General features: G+C 37.5%; 1 protein-coding gene across 1 annotated transcript; it reads left to right on the forward strand.

The window, feature by feature from the left end:
• Positions 1–27534, forward strand: LOC129261121 (sodium- and chloride-dependent glycine transporter 1-like). The gene is made up of 13 exons (XM_054899169.2): positions 1–171; positions 8944–9075; positions 10660–10879; positions 12514–12646; positions 13122–13256; positions 13699–13802; positions 14585–14709; positions 18135–18247; positions 18801–18935; positions 19633–19732; positions 21460–21560; positions 22109–22279; positions 24022–27534. The coding sequence occupies exons 1-13, from the start codon at positions 84–86 to the stop codon at positions 24298–24300; spliced, it is 1836 nt and encodes a 611-aa protein (XP_054755144.1). The 5' UTR covers positions 1–83; the 3' UTR covers positions 24301–27534.

Below are 27534 nucleotides of genomic sequence, written 5' to 3' on the forward strand. Positions count from 1 at the left end.
ACAAGGAGAAGGAGGTAGCGAAGGTGGACCTTGGAGTGGAAGAGGAGGAGGAGGAGGCAGATAGAGAGCAATGGGGTCATAAGATGGATTTCATCCTCTCTTCGGTGGGGTATGCCGTTGGGTTAGGCAACGTTTGGCGCTTCCCCTACCTATGCTTTAAGAATGGTGGAGGTAAGGTTTGAGCCCCCGTCTACCAGTTTGTAAGGACCACGCCCATTTTTGTAGATAGTACCGCTACTTGTTAATTGTGAATCATTGTGTCCAATACGATCATGAAAATATTATCTTCTCGACTTTTATTGTATCATGAATGATTTTCATTGATATGATTATCAAAGCAATGTTATAGAGATATAGCGCAAAAAACAATGTTACTCGTAACATAAAATGAATCGTAAAACATATTTCAAGTAGCGGTTCTATACTGTTTCATTTTAAAGGTACTATGTGCCCCACACACCTCTCACCAGACTTAATTTCAAAAGTCAGGATATTGCAAAAAATGGAAAATGATCTTATAAAACTGATAAATAAAATTAAAAAATTATATTTTTGAAACAATTTTCATATCTTTTCTATTTTTGTGTCTCAGTTGATAAAGCAACGAAAATAAAACCTGAATTTCAATCATATATACATATAATTTCATTGAAAACCCCTAGTTGAATGTTTTTCAAGCAATAAAAAAATACATACTTAAATGAATCTCTATGACATAATACTAAATAGTACCTTTAACATGATAGTTAATTTGGAAAATATATATAGACATGGTCGTATGCAGCTTAGGGGTGGGGGAGCTTTCGACCCAGATGTTTGAAATCCTAGATTTTTACGCAATTCCACATTGTACTAGATACCTCATTTTCAATTCGAGTATACATTTTGAAAAACGTTTTCGTAATCTACTAGGTCGCTTCGCTCACTCAATTCTGTGTACATTCTTTAAAATTTGTCGCACCCCCCCCCCCTCCGGAAGAATAGATGCGTACGGCCATGGGAACAAACGATATACATCTGTTTCATGCTTAAAAGAAAAAAGGAGCATTTATCGCGTATTAATCTTGAGCCTATATTGTTTTACGAAATCAAAGAAACTCCACAATATTGTCGAGTAGCCTAGAATTCGGAGATTCCGTACTCACAGTTGAAATTGACATTCTGTCTATTCAAACCATCATCGTCTTAAAAAAAGCACTTGAGGTGTTTTTTTTCTTCTAATTGATAATTTCATAGGAATCGATAATGATTTATTACTCAAAATGTGAGTGCCCTCAGTATTTGAGTACTGCTTTCCTAATTCTCCGAGGCATTTTAGTCTATCGGTGAAATAATACTCTTCATTTGGTGGACAATATCAGGGGCGGATCCAGGATTTTCCAAAAGGGGGCACATTTTCCCGAGAAAAAAAATTGACAAGCAAAAAATTTTTTTTTTAAATAAAGGTTTTCACCAAAAAAATCAAAAGGTCATTTCGTCCACGTACAATTTGACAAGGAAAAAAAGGATCCTCACTTGTGCTTGTACGACATATTCCAATTAAAAATATATACTGTAACTTTTAAAAGGGGGCACACTTAAGTAAGAGCGGCATATTTACATTACAAAAATTGACTATGGCACTCAAAGGGGGGGGGGGGGGGACAGGGGCCGGATGTGCCCCCCCCCCCTGGATCCGCCAGTGATATAATATCCATTCCATTCAGAATCGTTTCTGAGCGGAATATTTTGAAATCTCAAGCAAAATTCGAAATCAGACACTTTTAAGATTTCTAGCTTTGTGAGATATCTTTCCGTTGTCATCGAGGTACTGAGATCTTGCATATTGACTTATAACATTCGATATGAGGATTAATTTTGTCACTGAGGTGTACTGTCCCGTATTCTGAACTCAGATTTAATTCTAACTCTATGGCACTCAAAGGGGGGGGGGGGGGACAGGGGCCGGATGTGCCCCCCCCCCCCTGGATCCGCCAGTGATATAATATCCATTCCATTCAGAATCGTTTCTGAGCGGAATATTTTGAAATCTCAAGCAAAATTCGAAATCAGACACTTTTAAGATTTCTAGCTTTGTGAGATATCTTTCCGTTGTCATCGAGGTACTGAGATCTTGCATATTGACTTATAACATTCGATATGAGGATTAATTTTGTCACTGAGGTGTACTGTCCCGTATTCTGAACTCAGATTTAATTCTAACTCTGTTTCAAAGTTATGGTTTAACTATGGAAAAGCCAATTGTTATTAAATGTTACAAATCTCTTACAGTACAGGTTCAAGTTTAATTCATCTGCTCTCTTGACACTGAAATCATTCATAACTTTTTGAGAATAATTAACTAAAGTAATTGTCTTTTCTTTGAGGAAAGTTAACTGAAATATACATAAGAAAAATAATATACAATATATTTAATTTTAGACATTTCGGCTTTCCATAATTCTAGTAAAGAGTTAGACCAAGGACCTAAGTTATACTGAACTTCAGAATACTGACAATACGGTCCGAAAATGGTGCTTATCACCAATAGACTCGGATACAGTGTAAGCCTAGTCATAAAGAGCGGGGAAGAGCAGGAGGGCAGTTGCCCCCCCCCCCCCCCAGAAGTTTTTTTGAAAACATGCTTTTTTTTTACTGAAAGTTTTCATAATGTTCACCAAGAGTGTCCACGAAATCCTTTAATTTCACTTTAGGAAATTAAGAAGCGCCCCCCATGACACACTGCAAAAACACAGGTGTCAATTTAACACCAACTTGGTATTTATATATCGGTCCACACCAGAGAGGTGTTGAAACAATATCATTTAAGAATCAAACAAATACTGGTTTAACACTAATTAGTGTTGCTTAAATGCCAAATTGGTGTTAGCCTAACGCCAAACCGATGCTGTTTCAACACCTCTCTGATGTTGACCGATATAGATACCAGGCTGGTGTTAAATTAACACCGGCGTTTTTGCAGTGCAGGCTCGGTCGCTTTCTTGCGTACGGCCATGGTTGGGCGATTTCTAGTTTGGTGTTGAGTGTTGACGTATGCAGCTGGTGTTTGCATTGTGGTCATTTTTACACCAGCCACAGCACTGAACTGGCTGGTGCTAGGATGGACCTCATGAATTACTAGAAGTCACCCATTAAGTCATTGTGAGTGCTCTTCAGTTCGGTTCAGACAAAAAGTGCGCTTCTCGCGCGGTTTAATGGAATAATCATGAAACCTACACATGTAGGATCCATGGAATAATCAAGCACCTTCATATAAGATGCTGAAACATCGCACTGACAAAATAAGGTGACGACATTGTGTTAAACAAACCATCTTTGTAATTGTACACATAATGTGAAATGTAAGTATATAGGTTCAAGATTACCACCAATGGATGCTCAGAAAATAATATACTGTAAGATTTTAAACGCTTCCTTAATTCAAGCAATGAAAATTTTTATCTTTATAAAGATTTTTTATATATTATATATATATATAATATTTATCAAAATGTAAATAACATAATTGTTATCGTTTTCAAAGATCCCCAAATTAAGAGGTAAATCGTTCAAACAGTTAATTTCATTTCGCCAAAATTGAATTGCTCGTCTTAAAGGCATGGAACAGATGCATATATTAATTACTCATGCCATGAATTATCGAAATGTTGTATTGATAATTTTGATTTTGTTTTATAAACATTGTTTAATGTCTTGTTCTCTCCATATCAACTAAGTCAAGCTAAGTGTCTGATTTTGTTATCATTTGAAATTTGATGATCGTTGTCAAACATTGCGTTTGAAATATATAATTTTTTTTGTAATCCTGCAAATATTCACATCTGTGTTTGTGTGTATATGATAATCATCATTTTCTCTCAAAAAAAACTCTCACCTAACCATTGCATGCTTACTTTTAGTATGAAAATTGTCAACGCTATATCATCTGCATATTTTCATGCTTTTGTAGTGTGTAGATCATTTTATTCGTAATTGAAAAGTAGATACATTGTTTATAGAGTATCAAGTAAAATTAAGATATTCCAGAGTGGCTTTTTTATATTTACCCCCCCAAAAAAAAATCATTTTATACATGTGCCTGCCTCAAATCATTCATCGCCGCCAAATGGCTAGCTTATTTCATATCTTTTTAATGCTTACTGTTAAAATAATAGGCTTCATATTGAGCATGATTTTCAAAATGATGTTTAATACATACACATTTAAACTTTTTCCCTGATCTATTACAAAAGAGTGCTTTTGTTAACGAACAAAAATGTGTGATAATTAAATAAGGTTGTAAGGTACACTCTAAAATCAAGGATTTAAAATAAATCCAGATCAGCTGTGGATAGTGACAAGCGGAATGTTGAATTTATTTCAAATCTTTTGGATTAAATTTCAAATATCAAAAGAATTAAATTCAAATCTTTTAGATTTATATTTTAAATCTTCAAGATTTAAAACTGAATCTAATATTCGGCAGGTCACTATTCACAGCCGATCTGGATTTATTTTAATTCCTTAATTTAGAGTGTATAGAATATTTATCATAGACTTGGGCTATTATTATTCTTTAAGAAACCAGTGATTTGATTAATGGGCGAAGAAATGTAATAAATAATGCTAAATTGCTATTGAGCGATACTGAATGTACTATTATGTATAAATGATCTATTTTTATTTCATTTATTTTTCAAATCATAATCAAACATTGATATATATTACGTAGACCTACTCGAAACAGGGGGTTTCCAAACCTTAATGCAGCAGGATTCATTACAATTCATTTTCATTTTGCTTTATATAAATTCATTAAAAAACGCGTACCATCTTTCTCTTTAAATCTATATTCTATTGTCTACTGTCATGACTGTATGAATACTGTACATGATGACATTGCATTACAGGTATTTTCATACTTGACCCTTTTCTCTATTTAACCTGTAGAAATTACACTTAAGACTTGAAAATGAAGGCTTTGCTGTGAAAGCTTGAGATACGTTTCGAATAGTGTTGATCAAAGGACTAATATATCTCCTATTTTGTTACCTTATTTATCAGTAAATATATAAATATTTATTGTCCACCCACAGGAACTGGGTCGAATCTATATCAGAGAGAAATGATATTGTATTTCATTTTTAATTTTGCAAAAAATTTGTATAGGAATACAACGTCATTCGTCACGAGAAAGTTTATTGAGCGATAGCGAATACGGTACTGGGACTTTATTATTTACTGTAGGCGTTGTAAAATTTACATACGTGACATATTGTGCACACTTTAATAAAGTAAACACTGGAAAAAATTATAGCACTCGAAAAATTATAGCACTATTATTCTGCAACTAACATTGTCATTATTAGTTTTAACTCTACACCATTTGAAGTTCTGTTCAGTAGAGCTTAAATGCGATCTATTTCATGACGATGTTATTGTTGTTGATAATTATGATGATTTTATGCCAAAGATGACAATAATGATGGCGATGATAATATTGATGATGGTGTTGATGTTGATGATGACGGCGACGAAGATATTAAATGAGGAGGAGGAGGAGGATGCCAGAAAGTTAATCGCTGTGATTTTGGTCTCAAATCATGGTCTCGATAATTTTTTTTCTAATACTTATGTTTTAGAATTATTTCAGAAATAAAAGCATATAATCCTTCAAAACTAATATAAATTTAGCTTCACGTACGTAGATGAATTGCGCTATTCTCTCCACCGCCCAATGGTAAATTGCCAATTCGTCTACTGCCAACTCGTCCACTCATTACATGGTTTACTTTCATTTAGTCAAATGCCATTCCGTCCGTCATCATTTCGTCTTACAACCATTTGGTCCAATCGTCACTTCGTCTAATCACCATTTCGTCTGATAACCAGTTGGTCTAATATCCAAGTCATTTTCACTCATTTTGCACATTTAACACTTAGTCCAATTAGACCAAATGGTATATGGACTAAATGGCTATTGGACCAACTGGTTATTAGACGAAATGATGTGTGGACGAATTGCTATTAGACCATGTAGATTGTGGACGAACTGATGGTAGACCAAATGGTGGTAGACGATTTGGCAATTGGACGAATTGGCATTGGACGAACTGGAAAGTAAACCGAAATACTCCACGCCCAAGTACCCTGGCTGTCATCTCCCCAGCTAGAAGTATCACCAACCTTCATACCCCACATCATCACCACTCCACTGCTCTTAACCTAATCATGTACCCGCAACTAGGAATCTCTTTAGTTCAGCAAGCACCCTCGCCATTTCGTAATGACGTTTGGATAATGAACTGAATTAATACTTTGTTACCATTTCCAATATCTTGTATTACAATTCAATGCTGTACAGGTCGCGAATGAGAACACCCTCTCTCTATCACGCCCCCAGACCTAATATATATCTGGTGGCCACGATCATCCTTTGCCAAGCGATATTGAAGGTATATTGTCGACTCTAAGGATTAAATTCATGTGATTTACAATGTTGTGTGCTTTTATGTATTTATAGTGGCATTTTGTATTTTGTAAATATGAGTGAAGAAGTATTATATACGATGTAAGATTATTTTATTTGTATAAAGGTGTTGAATATTACGTGTCATGTGTTTGTTCTGTAGTGTTATTGGGGCATGATTCGTCAACTTTTTTAAAAATTGAAATCTGGTTCAAATGTCTTGATAATGCTAAGGGGTATTCAGGGAGAGCTATTATAGTGAGTTATCCCAATGCGTATAGAAAGTATCGAATTATTTTGATCTAACTAAGGATCTAAACTTAACAGCAACATTTACTAATATTGGTCAGAATGCAAAAAAAAAAAAAAAAAAAATGTTAGACAAATACTTCAAGTCCATTTGACTTTCTTGATAATTTAAAGTGAATGCCTATAACCAATGGGGGTGGGGGCTCTTTTGCAAAGCATTTTATGGCTCTGCAAAAGATTAAACTGTTTTTCTCTTCTAAACGTTTCAATTCCGTCACTGGTCAGTGGTCTTAAAATATGTAATTTGTAACAGACTCGAAAATGGATATATACTGTTCCTCTTTCGAACAGTATATATCAATCGACGTGATTTTGATCCAAGGACAAGGTTATGTTCCTTGCAGCCTCCGCCCCTTTTAAATAAAATCTCCCTACCAAAATTTCCTTACACAGGATGCAAATATTTGCATCACGAGTATCGTTTGTATTTTCTAGGTTCATTTTTATCAAGCACGACCTGCTTCCCTCTTAACAGCTTAACGCCATATTTGAAATATTTTTTTATATGAAAATAAACCTACAACGATGTAAAGGTCAGCATGATATGGGATTCTTTTATTGAAAATGCTATATTAAAATGAGTTATTTTTCATCTATCTAACGAGATAAAACATTAAAAAAAATTATTTTAGATTTTTTTTTCTAGAGTGGAAATATACCGGTGTTCAACTGCTTATTTAACATGGAGCGTCATCGTTGAAAATGTTCGTTTTCGCTCTTGAAATCAAACAATCCCACGATTTATCATGTTCGTAGCTCGACTGCCAACAAAGAGCTCTAATTACTCTCGAACTTTGACAAAATAAAATTTGAGTTTTATCTTTACTGCGGCGTAAAATCCCTATAAAAATTGAGTTACTAAACAGAGGTTATTGTGCCTTAAGAGGGATTCATAAAGTTCATACATAAATATGAATTGTGAAAATAGTATAAAACGTATCTAAATCATATTTATGAGTGTTATAATAATGAATTTGAAGATTCATAGGCCCTGCAGGCAGATAGGTCAAGGATTTTCAAACAAAACTGGATATCCAATCATTGTTATAGTCACAATCAGTAACCCATGGCTTGAATAAACACAAACATGCATGCTGAGAATTCAACAAGGATTGAAACCATATATTGGGCTTGCATGAATTTAATATCGATATATTCATTCAGAGCCAGAAGGTTGTTAGCTTATCATACAAATCGTTTACACCCTTTTGGTTCTGAACATGTAAATGTACACTCGATGGGGATTGGTCAGCATAAGCAACACTTTATAGTTGGTTAATGATGTGAGGAAAATATAAAATTCATAAGTATTATTTTTTGTAATACTAATTTTGACCATTATTCTTTTGGGCCGACTCATTCACCAACGCATTCGTCATTTTGACCGATCCTTTCGAGCGTGCACAAGGGTTCTTTTCTTCAAAATACAATTGCAGTGACCTGTCACGAAATGTCAATATAATAAAATTGCTTTGAGGTGATTACCTAATAGTCAGTGCAATCCTTACATCAACATTTTACTTCGATATTTTCTTATGATTGTGTAATTAAAACTATGAATACACAATTAGTTTATTATGATTTGTGTGTGCTTTATAAATGTAAATCGTGTATTACCAAGATTTTTTTTGCCAACACTCTTAGAAAAATAGTGCCGAAGAAAATCTTTTCCCGTCTCACATTTGTTGAACTATGAGACTGAAGGGGGTTGAAATTTCGGTCTATATGCAACGATTATGGGTTCTGAGAATTCTTGAAAAATATGAATGACCCTCTATAAGACTCTTATTTAGACCCTTCTTCAAAGTTGAACTATAGGGGTTAAAAACAAGACCAACAATATAACCCACACATTTTTCTAAGAGAGTAGGGTTAACACATTGCAGTAAAGATCCCTCTCATTTGCTGCCTTCATAAATGAGTAAGATATATGTATTGTTTTGACTATGTGTTTGATTTTATATTAAATGACTTTATTGTAAGAATAGGAAAACGCATATTACCTCTGGCAATCTGTTCATTTTCTTGTTTTCTCAATATGCCATATTTTTTTCGATGTTTATTAGTGTTTTATTTTTAACAAGCATGTTAAATATGTAACATATATTGTTTGAAAATCATTTTTTCGATGTGTAACTATGTACCATTTTTTTTCTCTCTCTCTCAATCTGGTACTTTAATAACAGGTGCATTTCTCATCCCATACCTCATCTTCTTGGCTATTGCTGGAGCCCCACTTTTCATCATGGAGTTCTCCATCGGACAGTTCTCAAGTCTTGGATGCATCGGCTGCTGGAACGTGGTCCCTCTACTCAGAGGTAAAAGAACTGTCTCCTTTCTATCAATATACTCCTTCAACCTCCTTCACCTGCCCTGCCGTCCCCCATATTTCCTTTCTAAATACCCATCATATCCCTTCCCTCTCCGAACCCTCCTCTTTCTCGCGAGATCTCCCATCTACTTCCACCCTCTTCCATTCGCTCCCACCCTCTTCCATCCGCTCCCACCCTCTTCCATCCACTCCCACCCTCTTCCATCCACTCCCACCCTCTTCCATCCACTCCCACCCTCTTCCATCCACTCCCACCCTCTTCCACCCCCTCCCACCCTCTTCCATCCGCTCCCACCCTCTTCAATCCGCTCCCACCCTCTTCCATCCACTCCCGCCCTCTTCCATCCCCTCCCGCCCTCTTCCATCCCCTCCCGCCCTCTTCCATCCACTCCCGCCCTCTTCCATCCCCTCCCGCCCTCTTCCATCCCCTCCCGCCCTCTTCCATCCACTCCCGCCCTCTTCCATCCCCTCCCACCCTCTTCCATCCCCTCCCACCCTCTTCCATCCGCTCCCGCCCTCTTCCATCCGCTCCCGCCCTCTTCCATCCGCTCCCGCCCTCTTCCATCCGCTCCCACCCTCTTCCGTCCGCTCCCACCCTCTTCCATCCAGTCCCACCCTCTTCCATCCGCTCCCACCCTCTTCCGTCCCCTCCCGCCCTCTTTCATCCCCTCCCACCCTCTTCCATCCGCTCCCACCCTCTTCCATCCGCTCCCACCCTCTTCCATCCGCTCCCACCCTCCTTCAACCGCTCCCACCCACTTCCATCCACACCCACCACTCCCACCCTCTTCCATCCGCTCCCACCCTCTTCCATCCGCTCCCACCCTCTTCCATCCGCTCTCACCCTCTTCCATCCGCTCCCACCCTCTTCCATCCCTCCCACCCTCTTCCATCCCCTCCCACCCTCTTCCCGTTTCCCGTGGGTTTCCCGCTCCTTGATCTCCTTTTTTCTTTTGGTGGATGTTTCATAAAGCTGTTCGTTAGTTAAGAGCGACTTTATGATCGACCGGTGAACCTTTCTTACGCGCTGAATAATCACCAATGAACATTAATGGTGAATATCATTTACCACAAGAAAGGACCACAATCCATTGTTAAAGTCACATAACGGCTCCCAGATCTTTACTTTCCCCCATTCGATACTCCCTTTCCACTCCATTCCCTTATTTCTTCTCCGAAATAATATTGCAAGTGTTTTAAGTAGGTATAACATTAATGAACTTGATATAAACCTTATAAAATATGACAGTGATGTAAATGTATGTATAGATAGGAGATCTTAGATCTCCCTTTCATCTTGGTTTGCTGAGCAAAATATTCCGCCATCATATACAAAGTTTCAGACAAGTTTAAGAGAAAAAGACAGTCAATAAGACTACAATGTCGTCGTAGCGCTTAAATCAGGCCACTGTTGTCCGTTAAGTGCTGATTTTGTTCGATTAAACATTGATTAAACATTTAACATACAAAAAAATAATCTTAAAAGATACCCTTGACGGAACTGCCAGAATAATTTGTGTTTCATTGTAACAATTGTTCCATTTGCATGTGTCTTCCTTTCTTAACCAAGGTATGGGTATTGGCATGGTACTCCTGTCAACTTTGGTGGCCATCTACTATAACGTCATCGTAGCTTGGACCATCTACTTCATGGGAGCATCCTGTCAGAGTACATTACCTTGGTCCACCTGCAACAACTCCTGGAACACCGAGAACTGCTTCGATTCCACCTTACAAAATGGAACGTTCAACGCTTCCAATTCGGTCCGCCCAAGCGAGGAATACTGGACGTGAGTATTATGTAAAAAAAAATATATACCTCCCCACCCATTCCATTTCTTCGTCACCCTCTCCACAACCCTTCAAATCAGTAAAATAGTAAATACTTTCATCTCTTGGCTTGACTGAATGGTTTTCTTCAAAACAAAGATGACCTATCACCGACTGGAAACCAAAGATTACACCCGAGTCGTACAGAAGATTCATGAGGCAAATGTGACAGTCCGGCGGATACCTGGCGCTGCGGATATTAGATACTCTTCGCTTTCAAACTTTCTGAAATTATTCAAATTTAAGGGGTTATCTCAAATGGCTTGAAATCGGTCAGCGACTAGCTTACCACTCAAGATTATGACAGTTAGAGATACGTCTCCTCGACATTTCTGACACGACCCTGAATCTTATGGAACCTTAAGTAATTCTTGTTCATTTTTTTTAGTCCTCTGAGGAGAAGTCGCAGAGATGTACCCATGTCTTCCAAGCAAATTCATTGACACCTGACTTGGAGACATCTCCAATTCATCTCCTGGGCCCCGTTGCACAAAGGTTACAATTATGGTAACTCTGCTATTCGATGGTAACTTCCCTGAAATCCTTGATTCCTAATATTGTTACCATGGTAGTTACCATTGGATGGCAAAGTTACTATAATAGTAACTTTTATGCAACAGGGCCCTGGAGGTAACGCCTCAGTCACAGCGTTAACCATTTTTTGTGTCAAGGAGACATCTTGGATACTTTTTTTCGCAACAAGCTGCGACTTATTTGGTCCGTGTTTAGCCAGGGTTACACCAAAACCGAATTCTCCCGAAATAAATTCGGACTGATTCTGCCCGAATACGGCCTGATTCGGATGGTTTCGGTAGATTCGGAACTTATTCGTCTCTGATTCAGGGAGCTCCCGTAATAAAGACAAATGGGTCCGAAACAGGTCCCGATTGAGTGCAGAATCGCCAAATTGACCCGAATCAATTTTGGCCATCCCGGAAAAAGCTGAATGCCACCCGAATAGTGCCCAGAATCGAGCCGAATGACGACCCGAATGCTGACCCGAATCGTAACGAATATGGCCAAAGGCGCTGAGGTCGGACCGTAACTCCCCGAATGATACGAATAGGTCCGAATTTTCCCAGAATAATCCGAATGCCTCAACTTATCCTTCCGAATGTAATCCGAATACACCCCAAGTATGGCCCGAAAGACATTTGTTGTGGTCACATTCGGGGGTATTTTGGAGGGTGTTCGGCTGGTTTTGAACATTTTAAAACGACCCGAATCCCTCCCTAATTTTCTCGCATTCGCAGAGGGGGAACAGAAATCTCCCGGAACCACCCGCATACGTGTATTCGGATGGATTCGCAGCTGATTTGGTTCCGGTGTAACCCTATAGCTTTACACTTGAATTAAGAACCCCCAAATGACAATGAACACTGTCGTCAGCAAATGACCAAAATTGTATCCGATCAAAAATTACAGGATTTGATACAAGTAAGCTTAAAGAGCTATTGAAATGCAATTAGAGGTTCCCAGTTGACAACAACCAAATTTATATTGAAACAATTATATTTAAAAAATAATAATCATGATTTACCTGGGTTCGTCAGATCTTGACTTTCTTTATTTTTTTTTTCAAATATAATTTCAGATACCGTGTTCATCGGCTAACAGATGGGATTGATGATATGGGCACAATGAACTGGGATATATTCGGAGCTTTTCTAGGAGCTTGGATCATCGTTTATCTTTGCATCATCAAGGGAGTCAAATCAGCAGGAAAGGTCTGTAATTTGTACCCATGGCCGTGCCAAGCAGGGGGAGCGCCCCCCTCCCCCTCCCCCTAAAAGAGACCCACCAATGATAATGATAATAATAATGAAAATAATGATAATAAAGATAATGATAATAATGAAGATGATGATGACAATGACGATAAAATAATAGTAATAATTAATTGATTAACAAATGAAAATATAAAAACCCCATCACAAGAGTGAAAGTTTTCTTAAAATACCTACCCCCCTGCAACGTAGCATTCAACTCTACGCTTGGTTAATATAGTGCTCTCCATTGTTCCTGGCCCCTGTGTTGAAAAAAATCCTGCTTACGTACAGTCATGCCGATACCTGGATTGTTAGGAATTTATGTACTCCATAATTATTGGCGGATTCGCTGAATATTTTCAAAGATGAAGGGGTGAAAATCTTGCCATAATCTTGCTATAATGTCAAACCACTTCCTTGTCCTCTGGAACAGGTGGTGTATTTCACGGCCACCTTTCCCTACGTGGTTCTCTTTATTCTTCTCATCCGTGGCGTCACTCTCCCTGGTGCTGGTAAAGGAGTCCTTTTCTACATCACACCAAAGTTTGAAAGACTAGCGAGCCCAGAGGTAAATAAGAAATATATAATTAGATTTAATTTTAAGGAGTTTATAAAGATAATTTTTGATTATATATTCAAGATTCTAATCAAGAACTTGAGTAAAATTTAAGCAACGGTGGTGTTGTCCGGCTCCTATAGTGATGTGTGGTGATGGCGATGGCTGAAAGGGTGATGGTGGTAGATATAATACATTACCTATTGAAGAATTGTAATTACGATGATAATTGTGATGATGTATGATGATGAGTGATGATGATGATGAGGATGATGATGATGATGATGATGATAATGATGATTATTTTAAAAAAGATATCAAGGAGTTTTGTTCAGGAGTTACCTTATAGGTATACCACAAGGTTGGAAGAGGTAATATACTACAACAATACAAAGTTCATCCCACCGCTGCCACCATTAATATCGGGAAATATTTTTTACCATTTCCCATACAGCCATGGAAGGATGCTGCAAACCAGATATTCTATTCATTGGGTATGTCATTCGGAAGTCTCATCACCTTTGCCAGCTACAACAAGTACAAGAACAACTGTTATAAGTACGTGTTATTGACAGATTTTCACACGAATCTTATTTGGTAGTGCACCTGATTTTTACAACATTCAATTAAGTTAATTTTCATCTAAACAGAAAATGTTGTGTTTTTTATGTGAAAGATTTAATTTTAGGATGAGATTGGATGAAAGTTGCATCGTAAGGGGGAATACTTCCTTTGACATTATAAGCACGGTGTAAACATGTAAAGTCTTTTGCTAGATGAATCGAGAAATATTGATTGGCTCAATAAAGTATATGGCCCATTGGGCCTATATTCTTAACTTTATTGCACCCATAATATTATCCCAAGGATTATGGTTTAACTTTATATGACCGACATGAAATACTGAAGGACAATATTATTTGACTGATCATAGGCTGCAATCTCTGGAAGTGAGGGGGGTACCCAGTCGTTTATTTTCTGGGGGTCATCCCGCCCCGCGATTTTAACTCAAACGGTCAAATTTTCATCTATCACTTCTATATTTCATTAGGTCAGCAATCTATTTTGATGGCAAAAATTATACATTTTAGATTATTTTTACGCAACATTTTGTATACTCATTCAACGTCTCAAAATATATTGGGGACGGTGACCTAAAATGCTCCGCCCCCACTCAAACATAAAACGAATAGACTGATGGGAGTATTTCAATAAAGATAAGATCATGATTATGAAAACATACTCATCAGATGTATCAAAATTAGACAAGCGAGAAAATTCAATGTTCAATGGATCATTGAACAATGAACATTACAAAATATTTTTATTGTTAATTTTAGGGATGCTATGATGGTGGCTTGCATTAACTGCGGGACAAGTATATTCGCTGGCTTCGTCATCTTCTCCGTCTTGGGTTTCATGGCTCACGATAGCGGGCTAGAAGTCGAAGACGTGGTCGCATCTGGTAAGAATGTAGGCCCGGCGGGCGTTCCACGTAAAGCTTTTCGTAAAGTTAGACACGACTTTCGAACGATTGGAACCTGTTCTTAGGTGTTAGTCCGCTACAAAGAGATATGGCATGTACCACGGGAAAGGGTTATCACTCGTTCGTAAAGTAATTCGTACCTGCGAACAGCTTTATGAAGCACTCACCAGATCTAAACTTAGATGAAATGAAAAACAAAAGAACATTGTAGTTGTTCATGTCAAGTCATCTTGACATGTCGTGCCATAGAATATTTTAATTACCGGTAATAATAAATTGGCAGAGTTCGCTAAACTGATATTGACGCACAAAATGTAGATTGAGGTTTTGTGGTGTAGGATTCGTTGGAGTAGAGCGCACTCACGACAGGAATCCAAAAGAAAGTTTCAATATCGATCACTGATTGTCTAGCGAAATATAAAAGTTTCAGTGTTAATATCTGATTGGCTAGTGGAACACGTTGGGTGGTCATGTTTGATTGGCTGGTGGAACAGGTGGTTATGTTTGATTGGCTAGTGGAACACATTAGGTGGTCATGTCTGATTGGCTAGTGGATCAAGTTAGATGGTCATGTCTGATTGGCTAGTGGAACACATTAGGTGGTCATGTTTGATTGGCTAGTGGAACAAGTTAGGTGGTGATGTTTGATTGGCTAGTGAAACAAGTTAGGTGGTCTTGTATGATTGGTTAGTGGAACACGTTGGGTGGTCATGTTTGATTGTCTAGTGGAACAAGTTAGGTGGTCATGTTTGATTGGCTGGTGGAACAAGTTAGGTGGTCATGTTTGATTGGCTGGTGGATCAAGTTAGATGGTCATGTCTGATTGGCTAGTGGATCAAGTTAGATGGTCATGTCTGATTGGCTAGTGGAACACGTTGGGTGGTCATGTTTGATTGGCTGGTGGAACAAGTTAGGTGGTCATGTTTGATTGGCTAGTGGATCAAATTAGATGGTCATGTCTGATTGGCTAGTGGAACACGTTGGGTGGTCATGTTTGATTGGCTAGTGGACCAAGTTAGGTGGTCATGTTTGATTGGCTAGTGGAACACGTTGGGTGGTCATGTTTGATTGGCTAGTGGAACAAGTTAGGTGATCATGTTTGATTGGCTGGTGGAACAAGTTAGGTGATCATGTTTGATTGGCTGGTGGAACAAGTTAGGTGATCATGTTTGATTGGCTAGTGGACCAAGTTAGATGGTCATGTCTGATTGGTTAGTGGAACACGTTAGGTGGTCATGTCTGATTGGCTAGTGGAACACGTTGGGTGGTCATGTTTGATTGGCTAGTGGAACACGTTGGGTGGTCATGTTTGATTGGCTAGTGGACCAAGTTAAATGGTCATGTCTGATTGGCTTGTGGATCAAGTTAGATGGTCATGTCTGATTGGCTAGTGAAACACGTTGGGTAGTCATGTTTGATTGGCTGGTGGAACAAGTTAGGTGGTCATGTTTGATTGGCTTGTGGATCAAGTTAGATGGTCATGTCTGATTGGCTAGTGGAACACGTTGGGTGGTCATGTTTGATTGGCTAGTGGAACACGTTGGGTGGTCATGTTTGATTGGCTAGTGGAACAAGTTAGGTGGTCATGTCTGATTGGCTAGTGGATCAAGTTAGATGGTCATGTCTGATTGGCTAGTGGACCAAGTTAGATGGTCATGTCTGATTGGCTAGTGGAACACGTTGGGTGGTCATGTTTGATTGGCTAGTGGAACAAGTTAGGTGGTCATGTTTGATTGGCTAGTGGACCAAGTTAGGTGGTCATGTTTGATTGGCTAGTGGAACACGTTGGGTGGTCATGTTTGATTGGCTAGTGGAACAAGTTAGGTGGTCATGTTTGATTGGCTAGTGGACCAAGTTAGATGGTCAAGTCTGATTGGTTAGTGGAACACGTTGGGTGGTCATTTTGATTGGCTATAGTGGAACAAGTTAGGTGGTGATCGGCTAGTGGAACAAGTTAGGTGGTCATGTTTGATTGGCTAGTGGAACAAGTTAGGTGGTCTTGTATGATTGGCTAGTGGAACAAGTTAGGTGCTCATGTTCAGGGGCGGATCCAGGATTTTCCAAAGGGGGGGCACATTTTTCTGAGGAAAAATTTGACAAGCAAAAAAAAGCGTGGTTAACCAAAAATTAAGCATATTCACAAGTTAGGTGGTCATGGTTGACTGGCTAGGGGAACAAATTAGGTGGTCATGTTTGATTGACTAGTGGAAGAAGTTAGGTGGTCATGTTTGATTGGCTAGTGGAACAGGTCAGTGAATGAAACTTCAAAGAACTTAGAAATTGGAAAGTGTTGATTGGCTTGTGGGAAATTAACTTTGGATTAGACTTAACAACATTTGCAAAATGTTCTTTACACATTAATTTTGGTATATCATTCATAGTATGAATTTGAACAAGCACAATGTGGAAAGATTGAAGATCTGTGGGGAAATTGTGCCATCACGGTTTGCCTAAAGAATGAAAATATTATAAATGGCTAAATGGCTAATATAATGAGAAGATTCCTTTCCGATTGTGAAATACATCGTTTTAAAAGCTGGTTAAAGTATTGTAGTGTGGTTTGTAACGTCATTTCCTGAGTTATGTAGAAACAGATCAATATTCTCCCGATTCAATTACCGCAACAGGCTGTAATAACAATTAGGTGATGAAGATCCAGTGGTTGATTATTGGTTGTCCTTGCCTGCATTCAGAAAACTACGAAATTGTTCCTTTATCCGGTCATCTCGTAATACACAGGATATGTTTTCGTTTCCTTAACACCCCCTCCACGAAAATTATAGGCAGGGTTAACCTCTGTAACTTCAAGTTATGAAAATAACTTTAAAAAAAAAGAAAAAGAAAAAAGGAATATTAAAAGAGTGGGTTGTGTAGCAGATCGATATAATACTCTCCATGTCTTTAGTCTTTGTAATCAGAAAGAGATATGTCACCTGTAAATCCTAATACCTTTATAAAAATATTATGGCACCTCCCCGGCACCTCTCCTGTCCATTCATCCCTTTTCTTCAATAGTATATGAGTCATTATATGTGGATACGCGCGCTATACAAATCCTATGATATTATTTATTATTATTCATTATCCTAGCTTCTATCTAATCAATAACGGTAATCATTAGAAGATAAACAAAATTTATATTTAAAATGCCAAGTGAAAGTTCAATTACAATCCTTTAACAATTTTCAATAGGTACCGCACTATATAGAAAGATATTTACGGAAGAGGAAAATATCTACGAACATGTTGAGAGAAGTTGTAGACAAATTGTATTTTTTTTGGTTTAAAATAGAATAATAACATTTCTTGAAATTCGATGAGTTCTCCGTGCTTCTTTTCGAGTGGGCTTTTTTATTGAAATCTTGATCTAGTCTTGTAACAGTTCTCTCTTTTTTCGTCATCAGGTCCTGGACTAGCCTTCAAGGTGTACCCTGAGGCCCTGTCCCGTCTACCAGTCCCTCAGCTCTGGTCTATATTGTTCTTCTTCATGTTGCTCACGCTTGGACTGGATAGTCAGGTAAAAATGACTAATACATTTCACTACTCGTGAAATATGTGACTGACCCTGCGATGAAAGTACAAAACAAGACTTGTATCTATATCAACAGTCACATCCAGTATGTTTGCGACCCATTTACCTCTTTCTCATTACAATCAGCTTACTCAATATAGGCATATTCTTTCACTTTTTATTATTCTATTGGTCAAAATTAAGCAAATTTGATTTAACGTATACCGGCATATATAGACGAATGTTTCGATATTATAATTGTAGAAGTAGTAGTACAATAAACATGACAAAAGTAAGAGTTGTAATATAGCAATAATAGAAGTAGTGATTGTGGTGGTGGTGGTATTAGTAGTAATGCAAGTATATGCATAAGTAGCAGTAGTAGTAGTAGCAGCAGTAGCAGTAGTAGTAGTAGTAGTTGTTGTAGCAGCAGTACCAGTATAGTATTGGTCTGGGTTTACTTACCCAAACTGTATAATGTTGATCGTTTATTATTAAGAGGCAATGATTTTTAACTGAACTAAACTATTTATATTATCATCATAATCCTTTTTATCAGTTCGCCATGTCTGAAGCTTTAATCACAGCCATCTCCGATGAACTCAGCCCTGCTAAGAGAAAGAAGTACAAATGGGTTGTCACCTTGGGTGTGTGTGTCGCTCTGTTCCTGTGTGGTATACCAATGTGTATGAAGGTAATTAGTCGAGGTTATGTTTCCTAAACTTTATCAATGACAAATTATAGGATTCTGTAAAATAATCATTATAGTCATCAATTACTGGACCTCTAGAAAGAGAGTGATCCATCTGTATCTTTTTTAGTGTTTATATATTTATATTTAATCTTATATCTTGTGCAATGTATTTTGTTGTGAATTTTATACGGTAAATAAAACCAAACCAAACCAAATTAGTGTGCGACCCGATGTCGGTATAGCGAAGTTGGTAGAGTTTTAAATAGAAGGCATGTATTTGGATATTTTAAGTGTAGTCAGATTTTGTTTTAAATCTGCTCCTGAACCTAATACCCCAAATTATTATTTCTAGAAGGTGAAATTAGTCACCGAATCATTTGAAAAAAAAATCCAAGATGGCTTTCAAAAATGGAGTCTAACATTATATATGTTCTGCCGTTTCTCCCAAGTTCTTAACGACTACTTTAATTATGTAGTCAATAATGTCCGGATACTTTAATAATTTCCAAGTCTCACCATTTGTCAAGCCAATTTGTTGGGGACGTAGAATCAATAAGAATAACATGAGAAATTACATAAGATGTAAAGATTAATTGAAACATGAAGAAAATAATGATTACAAACATGAATTATATCTTATTGTGGAGTATATAGGTCTACTCTCTATTCTATTTGTGTGTTTTGTTTTTTTTTACAGGGTGGTTTGTACGTTTTCACTCTCATGGATTGGTATTCAGCCTATTTCTCGCTATTCATCATTTCATCATGCTATTCCCTGTCACTATGCTATATGTATGGTAAGCATACCTTTCGGGTTTTTGTGTTAAATTGGTTAACATTTCATATCCATATTTTGTGGTTGTCGGTGTGGGAGGTTTCATGATGCGAGCCTGTGCTCAAGTGCATATGGAGGTGAAGTGGGTTTTGTGTGTGGGAGAGTGATTGGGTGGGGTCGTGTGTGTGGAGGTAATTGGGCGATGATGCGAGTTTGTGTGGGAAATTGGGGTATGTGTTGCGAGTACGTTTGTGGAGGAGAGTGAATTAGTGCCTGATGCAAGCTAGTGTATGATGGAGAGAGAATGTGTAATGCAAGTGTGTGTGGTTGTGTGAGTGGGCATATGATGCGGGTGTGTGTGCATGGGAGAGAGGGTGGGTAATTGATGTGAGTGTGTGTGTGATATTGAGTGGGCATATGATGCGGGTGTGTGTGGGAGAGTGGATGGGAAATTGAGGTGAGTGTCAAACTGATATGGGAAACTTTGATACAGCGATTTGAATTAGATGAAATAAAGGACTTGAAATGGCGGGATATATTTGTTGGTTTGTCAGGCAATACAAATAGAATAAAAAGTTGTAATACTATTATCTTTATGGTAAAATATATATTATTTATATTTAGAAAGGAGGGGGTATTACCAACCATTGACGATATACATAAACTTATTTTAGAATATAAGGATCAAGAAAAGAAAATAGCTATTAAAATGGGGAAATTAGGGCGGCACTTGCAAAAATGGGAAACAGTAAAATTGTGTTAAGGTTAAGTTGTAAGTCTTTATTTACTTTCAATATATGTAATGCTTCTCCCGTGAGCTTGTTATATTCAAAATTGTTTATCGAATTGTTTTGTACTTTTAAACATGATTTATTTATGATGAGTGTGGGCAGATCTTCTGGACAGTGGTGTGTTGTGTGTGTGTGGTGTGTATGTGTGTGTGTTTGTGTGTGTGTTGGGGCGGGGGGAGGGAGGGGGAGGGGGAAGTTTTGGTCTTTAAGATTTTTTTATAATAACTGATTTCATTGTTTTCTTTAAGATATATATGATTCATGATTTTATTAAGTTAGTGAAAAAAAAAGTGAAAATATGAAATGTCAAGTATTATATGTGATTTGAAATGTTAATTTGAAATGTTATGTATTTTTTATTTTGTTCATGAAATCAGAATAAAAACATTATTAAAAAAAAAAAAAAAAAAAGTGTGTGGGATATTGAGTGGACATATGATGCGGGTGTGTGGGAGAGTGGATGGGAAATTGAGGTGAGTGTGGGATATTGAGTGGGCATATGATGCGGGTGTGTGTGGGAGAGTGGGTGGGTAATTGAGGTGAGTGTGTGTGGGATATTGAGTGGGCATTATGATGCGGGTGTGTATGTGAGAGTGGATGGGAAATTGAAGTGAGTGTGTGTGGCATATTGAGTGGGCATATGATGCGGGTGTGTATGGGAGAGTGGGTGGGAAATAGAGGTGAGTATGTGTGGGATATTGAGTCGGCATATGATGTGGGTGTGTGTGGGAGAGTGGGTGGGAAATTGATGCGAGTGTATTGAGTGGGCATAGGATGCGGGTGTGTTGCATCGGAGAGTGGGTGGGTAATTGATGTGTGTGGGATATTGAGTGTCCATATAAATTATGATGCAAGTGTGTGCGTTGGAACGGTGAATGGGTGATTTACCAGCGAGTGGGGTGTATGTCGCGAGTACGTGGACGCCACATTGATTTGTTTTCATTTCGTTCTTGTATAGGTCTGAAACGTTTCGTCAGTGACATCCGGTCCATGATTGGCTATGATGTCTTCATCTATTGGCAGGTCTGTTGGGCTGTTCTTTCACCACTAGCTATGATGGTAAGAAAAAGAAGTATCACTTTGTCCATAGTTACAACATACTGTAGTTTTATATATTGGGCAGAACTTACTTTGTCTGGCCACATCCGACAAGAATGATAAATATCTTTATTTATATGATCCATAGATGAATCAGCCAAGTCAGAAGTTTCAGATATCAAAGACTATTATCCATCCTTAGTGAGAATATTCATCATATTGTTTAGTAGCTGACTTCTATACCTAACATCTCTGATGTGGATGAAAGTGTCATGTACCAGCCACTAAGTCTAAATACACATGAACTGAATGTTCATTCGGGGAATAACGCCACTTTGGACCTTAAACGAGTTGGGAGCTCGCTATATTATAAACAGATTAATTTTGATTGTGATATAAATATTCAGAATCTAAAGTTATAACGCAATGATCTGTGATGAAATCATTCTATATTTTGAGCACAGATACGTCAAGAGTTTTAAGGCACTTCTCGATCAAGACGCCAATATGTGCTATATGATGTATCCAGCTTTACCTTTATTATCTTCCATAATTGATATTCTATATAGCTCATCGTTGTATTAGGCTTCGTGTTCTACGTGCCTGCTTACTATGGTGATTACGTATTCCCAGACTGGGCTCAGGCCGTTGGTTGGATCATGTCTTTCGCATCTTTCTTGGTTGTTCCACTATACTCGGTCTATGCGATGATCTTCCAGGCCGAAGGAAGTTTCTTGAAGGTAAGGCAAACAAAGATCAGGGGAAAGCCTTGGGGAAAATCAACCTCCATCAATTTCAATGGTGTATTATATTAACTCTGTGAATCCTAAACTGAATTACATAACCATTAGCTAAACTACAGGGTGTCTGTAAACAATATCGCAGAGTTATATTTGATTTTGGGTTAGAATTGAAAAGATCTTGATGGGGTGCAGGGAGGGGATCGGAATTATTAAGGTTGACTTTCGCCCAACTTAGACCTGTAACTTGTCAATCTTTAAAGGAGTGTCGGGGTCACGGTGGAGAGCAAAAGGCTGATGTTGCAGCCATACAGGCCTCCATTCTCAAAATAATACATCTTGTGTTTAAATAAAGAACGGAAGAAATATTTGTTACTCTGAAGGTTGGTACTCTTGATCGGCAATGTAGGTTGCCCTTAATGGTTTTGTTTTGGCTTCGGTGCATATCCTGCAATTGATAATTTTTTTTTTAAACTTAGGCAGGATAATAATTAGTTTTTAGTTATATTATATTCCTTCATGAATTCGAACCATGCTTAACCCTAAAAGGACTGGGGGCATGATGGCCCCCTCAACGCTTTGCGCAATATTTCCGAAACGCAGAGATAGCGCCGCAAAATGTTATGACTTTTTTTTTTGAAGTCTCGCGCAACTTTTGAGACCAAATTTGCGACATACGGTTATAGCATCACGACGCCACATGACCTTTTTACGAGAAAATGGTTCAGATGCATAAAAAGTAGCAATTGCTTTTTCTAGGCTTTTGCTTGGCTTTTGCTCGATTCCGTATGCATAAAAATGAGCGAGCAAATGCTTTTGCTAGTAATAAATTTTAAGCAATCGCTAGCTGACTGCTAGCATGTCCTTCACGATTAAGCTACACTCTGCGCGCCGACGTCACAATGGATGAACAGGTATTAGTTGTAGGTATGATTTTTCTCATTATCTGCACTCCTACTGCAAATCCGATGCGTTATTTTATGAAGCTAAAAAAATGAATTCCATGGACCATTTTTAAAAATAGCTCTACAATTTCAAAATACTTTACTCTGCAGTCCTGCAAAGTATGACGAATATGACCCCTATAGTTTGAATAAATGGTAGAGCGGTTTTGAATTTTTCTTCACATCGATACAAAGCATTTGGCGCGTTATTTTGTGTTTTAAACAGCAAATTTGCTTTAGTAAAAGTGCTCATAGTTTGAAAACAAGCACATGTACCCCTATTTTTTAATGTTAGCACCTCTCAGGTATACCTTCCTCTACAACTTTACAGTTTGGTGAAAATGACATGGATTTTGAATAAAGTGCAGCATTTATTGTATTTTTCTATTTTGTTATTGAAATTTCACATTTTTGAGATTGGGTTTTTGTCATCTTTATGCCATTTTTATGAACTGACAGTGCTGTTAGACTTAAAAGAGCAAACAAATAGCACTATAAATAGATTCTCAGTCTTAACGATACAATTAACTCTCTTGCGAAATTTTATGAAATGTTCATTGATTTTGACTGAGTAATAAAGGTTTAAACTCATTGTAGTAATATCGTAAGGTCTAAAAATGCCAAAATATTTTGAATGTGCAATTCTTAAGAACATCCATTTGGATGAACTTCGAAGCTCTATAGCAAAAAATGCCCCCCCCCCCCAGTCCTCAATACAGTCCTTTTATGGTTAAAATGTCTTGTTTATTATGTCAAATGAATTCAAGGACATTCCTCCCTCTGTCTTTGTCCATGCAGCGTTTATCATTCTTGATGAAGCCCACTTGGGACTGGGGTCCAGCGTTGAATGTAGACCGGATCGCTCATGGATACAAGCCATTTCCTCCTGGTCGAGGGGGCCGCATACCCGAAGGGTATACTGGAGATTATGCCATGGAATCGGACGTCACCGCCAAATACGAACCTACAAACGGCGTCTCCATCATCTCTGGAAGATACGTCATAACTGAACAAGGGCGGGAGGCTGATACGGCCTCAAACGGTACCCCTCCTCCTGATTATAATTCAATTAACTAAGATTATTTCATGGAAACAGCATGCACAAGTGCAAAGACTTTCTGGAATGAATTCATGCCGCGGAATGTTCATTGTCTACAATTTACTGATGTGTTACTGCTGTTCAACAAAGTATTATCTCAGTACATGACTGCTCAACTCAGTGCAAAGAAATATATGTCTCCAACAGTTCTAATGACAGCAATTGTCAGCAACCGCACAAAATGTCATTTACAATATATAGTGGTCCGCAACGGCACTGGTGACAGCAAAAGATGTATACAGTATCAACAGCATTATACTGAAATGACCCTTAGATGAATTCTCCTGAAAACCTTTGCATTTGTGTGTTATGTTCATGCCCCCAAACACCTGCACTTTATTTCCTAAATACTTAGTGATTAATATATCAAATTACCTAGATTTATGTTCCATATTTTCAATGATCTGTTTTAATTTTTTAATTCTTGTGTGTTACTAATTAACAGGCATGTGTTATAAAGAGTGTAAGGCCATTATCAAAAGCGCACATTTTAGTGTTTTACTAAATTAAGCAATGCAAGATATATTTGTATTCATGTTGTGTGGTATGATATATGTTTCTTGTACAAAAGAAGATATTTTAATACAAATTCATGTGGATTCATTATCTGTATATAATTAGTTTCATAACTGCAGAAAAAGTACTTATTTATATGTACCTTTCTACTAATCGCATAGATGCGATTATTTCGTAAATATTATGTTGGTTTATCATTGTAGGGCCAAGTCCACCCAAAACAAAGTCGAGTTCACTAACTTGTGAAAAATCAAACGAGCATAACACTAAACATTTTGATAAAAATTGATGTTTTCATGGTTTTCAATTTCTTTTCACAAAACGGTTTTCGGTTTGCAAATAACAAGGGCCGGGGAACCGGGGGAAGGCTAGGTGGGCTTCAGCCCCCCCCCCAATTTTGTGTCCAAACCCGAGTACAAAAACGTAAAATTGAACATCTGAAGATGATTTTTTGCATGGTCAGCCCCCTCCCCCCACTTTTGGCTCAGCCCCCCCCCCCCCCCCCACTCTCAAAACCATTCCACGGCCCCTGAATAAGAGATTCAATGATATCACCGCTAACTAGTTATTTTATATATTGTAATTTGAAAAATAATATTATTCAGTTTTCCGAGTTTTATTTAAAAAAAAACCGATTGTCGTCATATCGACTTAGTCAATAATGCTGACTCTCTTTACTTGTTTGACATGGCAAATTAATTTATGTCCCATATATACTAGTACCAAGGAAGCCGCCCCTTCGAACTAAATCTTACTTTTTTCCAATAATTATCACTTGCATGTCCCTGAGTAGAAGCTCTCTCCGGGAACAAAGAAATTAAAAAAATCATTCCTAGTAAGCACACTGTCAATTTAGATGAGAGTGTTTAGAATTTCGTAAATAAACTGGTGAGTGCTTTATAGAGCAGCCCCGCCGTCCAGGGCCATGAGGAATATCGTGAGCCTTTCTTGATATCTTAATAAATACTAATAGCAATTTCGGGTACCGGTAACCGGTATATCATTGTTTTACCAAGAATAGGGTCACCAGTCTAGCATAATGTTGTACGCTTCATGAAGCACCCCCCCCCCCGTCTCTTGTTAGTATAGGGGACGGGTTCTGAAATAATCATGTATGGTTATCGTTAATACATTCATCTTATTCACATTCAGTTCTAATCAAACTACTAAAATGGGTTATCCTGGAAATGGGTTAAATAAGAATAATATTAGCCCCCCCCCCCTTCGTCTTAGCGCAGAGGGGGGGGGGGGTCTATATGGGCTTTGTTGGATTTTTTTTTCTAATGGGATATTCAATATCTTGGTAGGGTTGTTTTTGGGTAGGGGGGTCACACATCACTGATTTGGAGGAACTTGAACTTATATTGTTTTTAACCAAATCCGCGGAAAAGCAATATCTCAGGTTTCATAAAGATTTCACTTTCTCACTTTCGCACTTTGTGGTGTTTAGTTTAGGGGTATGCCTTGCTCAAGGTGATGAATTTTACCACAACTCACACATATATTGATTTTAAAATAAGAAAAGGTTTACACCATCATTTAAACGCAGTTTTTTGTGCAACATGTCCCAAGTGTTAATCCCTAAATATTACATATCTGCTGAAATATTGCAGTATACAGCTCACATTTCATTATCTTACTGCAAATAATTAATACTTGGTTCTTTAATTTTGTGCCGTTATAACTTCTCTTAAAATGATGATAGATTTAAATTTGTAATTATTATTTTGGTTGTATAAAAAATTATGATTGCGTTTTGATCTTTCATGTTGTAAATATCTTTAAATGGATCGTGGATACAGTCTTTCAGATTTTCACTTCGTGTTTTACAAAGATAGAATTTATACAGATGAAATTTTGGTATATTATTCAATTATTTAGTGTACTTTACAAATCAGAACAGGGTATAACGCACGGCTCAAGATGCGTCTTTGCGTTAGAGAAGTGAAATGTTTTTATCTTAAAGTACTATTGTATATTACGATTCTAATTATGCACAAAATTAACATTTTTTTAATCATTTCACATTCATGACATTTTTAGTATTAAAAAAAATATGTAGAGTTTTCAAATCATGAAAATAGAAAGCGGACTTAATCATCGCTAAACAATTCTGATATTTTCAGAGATTTTTCTATTAATCAGAGGTTGAAATCAGACTTATATTTTTTTTACAGTTTATCACCATTTTAATATATAGTTGATATTCAACTTGTTTCTAAAGCACTCATTTGGATGTATGTTATTTTAAATACACGGAATCATTGTTATGAAGAGCATGTTATAGTCCATGGTTCTATGGTTTTTTCATATCTCGAAATATATATCTGTTTTTTTTTTCAAGTATGGTGTTTTAACGTGACAAATTTCCTCTGCATCTTTACAATGTTCTAATCTCTGAGTGTTAAATTTGATGTTCCATTATAATGACAATATATTTTCAAGGCGTTCTAACATGGAGGCTGACGAGGGTTTTCAACTTGCGTTGCAAATAGTAATACAAAAAATTATACGGTTTACAAACTGATTCATGTAACCGTTTTTGACGTCCATATCGTATAGATTGAAGTAAAACAGTAAATAATTGTTATTTTCTCCTTTCACCAGAGGAAGAAAATATAAGTTTGTCTTTCAAGATCAGTAAAGATAATTTTGTATGATGATGGAGAGTTTTAAATAAACATAATGTATTCTGA

This window comes from Lytechinus pictus, chromosome 5 (genome assembly GCF_037042905.1).
Source record: "Lytechinus pictus isolate F3 Inbred chromosome 5, Lp3.0, whole genome shotgun sequence".
NCBI lineage: Eukaryota > Metazoa > Echinodermata > Echinoidea > Temnopleuroida > Toxopneustidae > Lytechinus > Lytechinus pictus.

Coding starts and splice junctions, on each gene's coding strand:
- LOC129261121 (XM_054899169.2), top strand. CDS start 84: ATGGATTTCATCCTCTCTTCGGTGGGGTATGCCGTTGGGTTAGGCAAC. Junction 13,803..14,584: donor TACAAGAACAACTGTTATAA/GTACGTGTTATT, acceptor TGTTAATTTTAG/GGATGCTATGATGGTGGCTT. Junction 19,733..21,459: donor GTCACTATGCTATATGTATG/GTAAGCATACCT, acceptor GTTCTTGTATAG/GTCTGAAACGTTTCGTCAGT.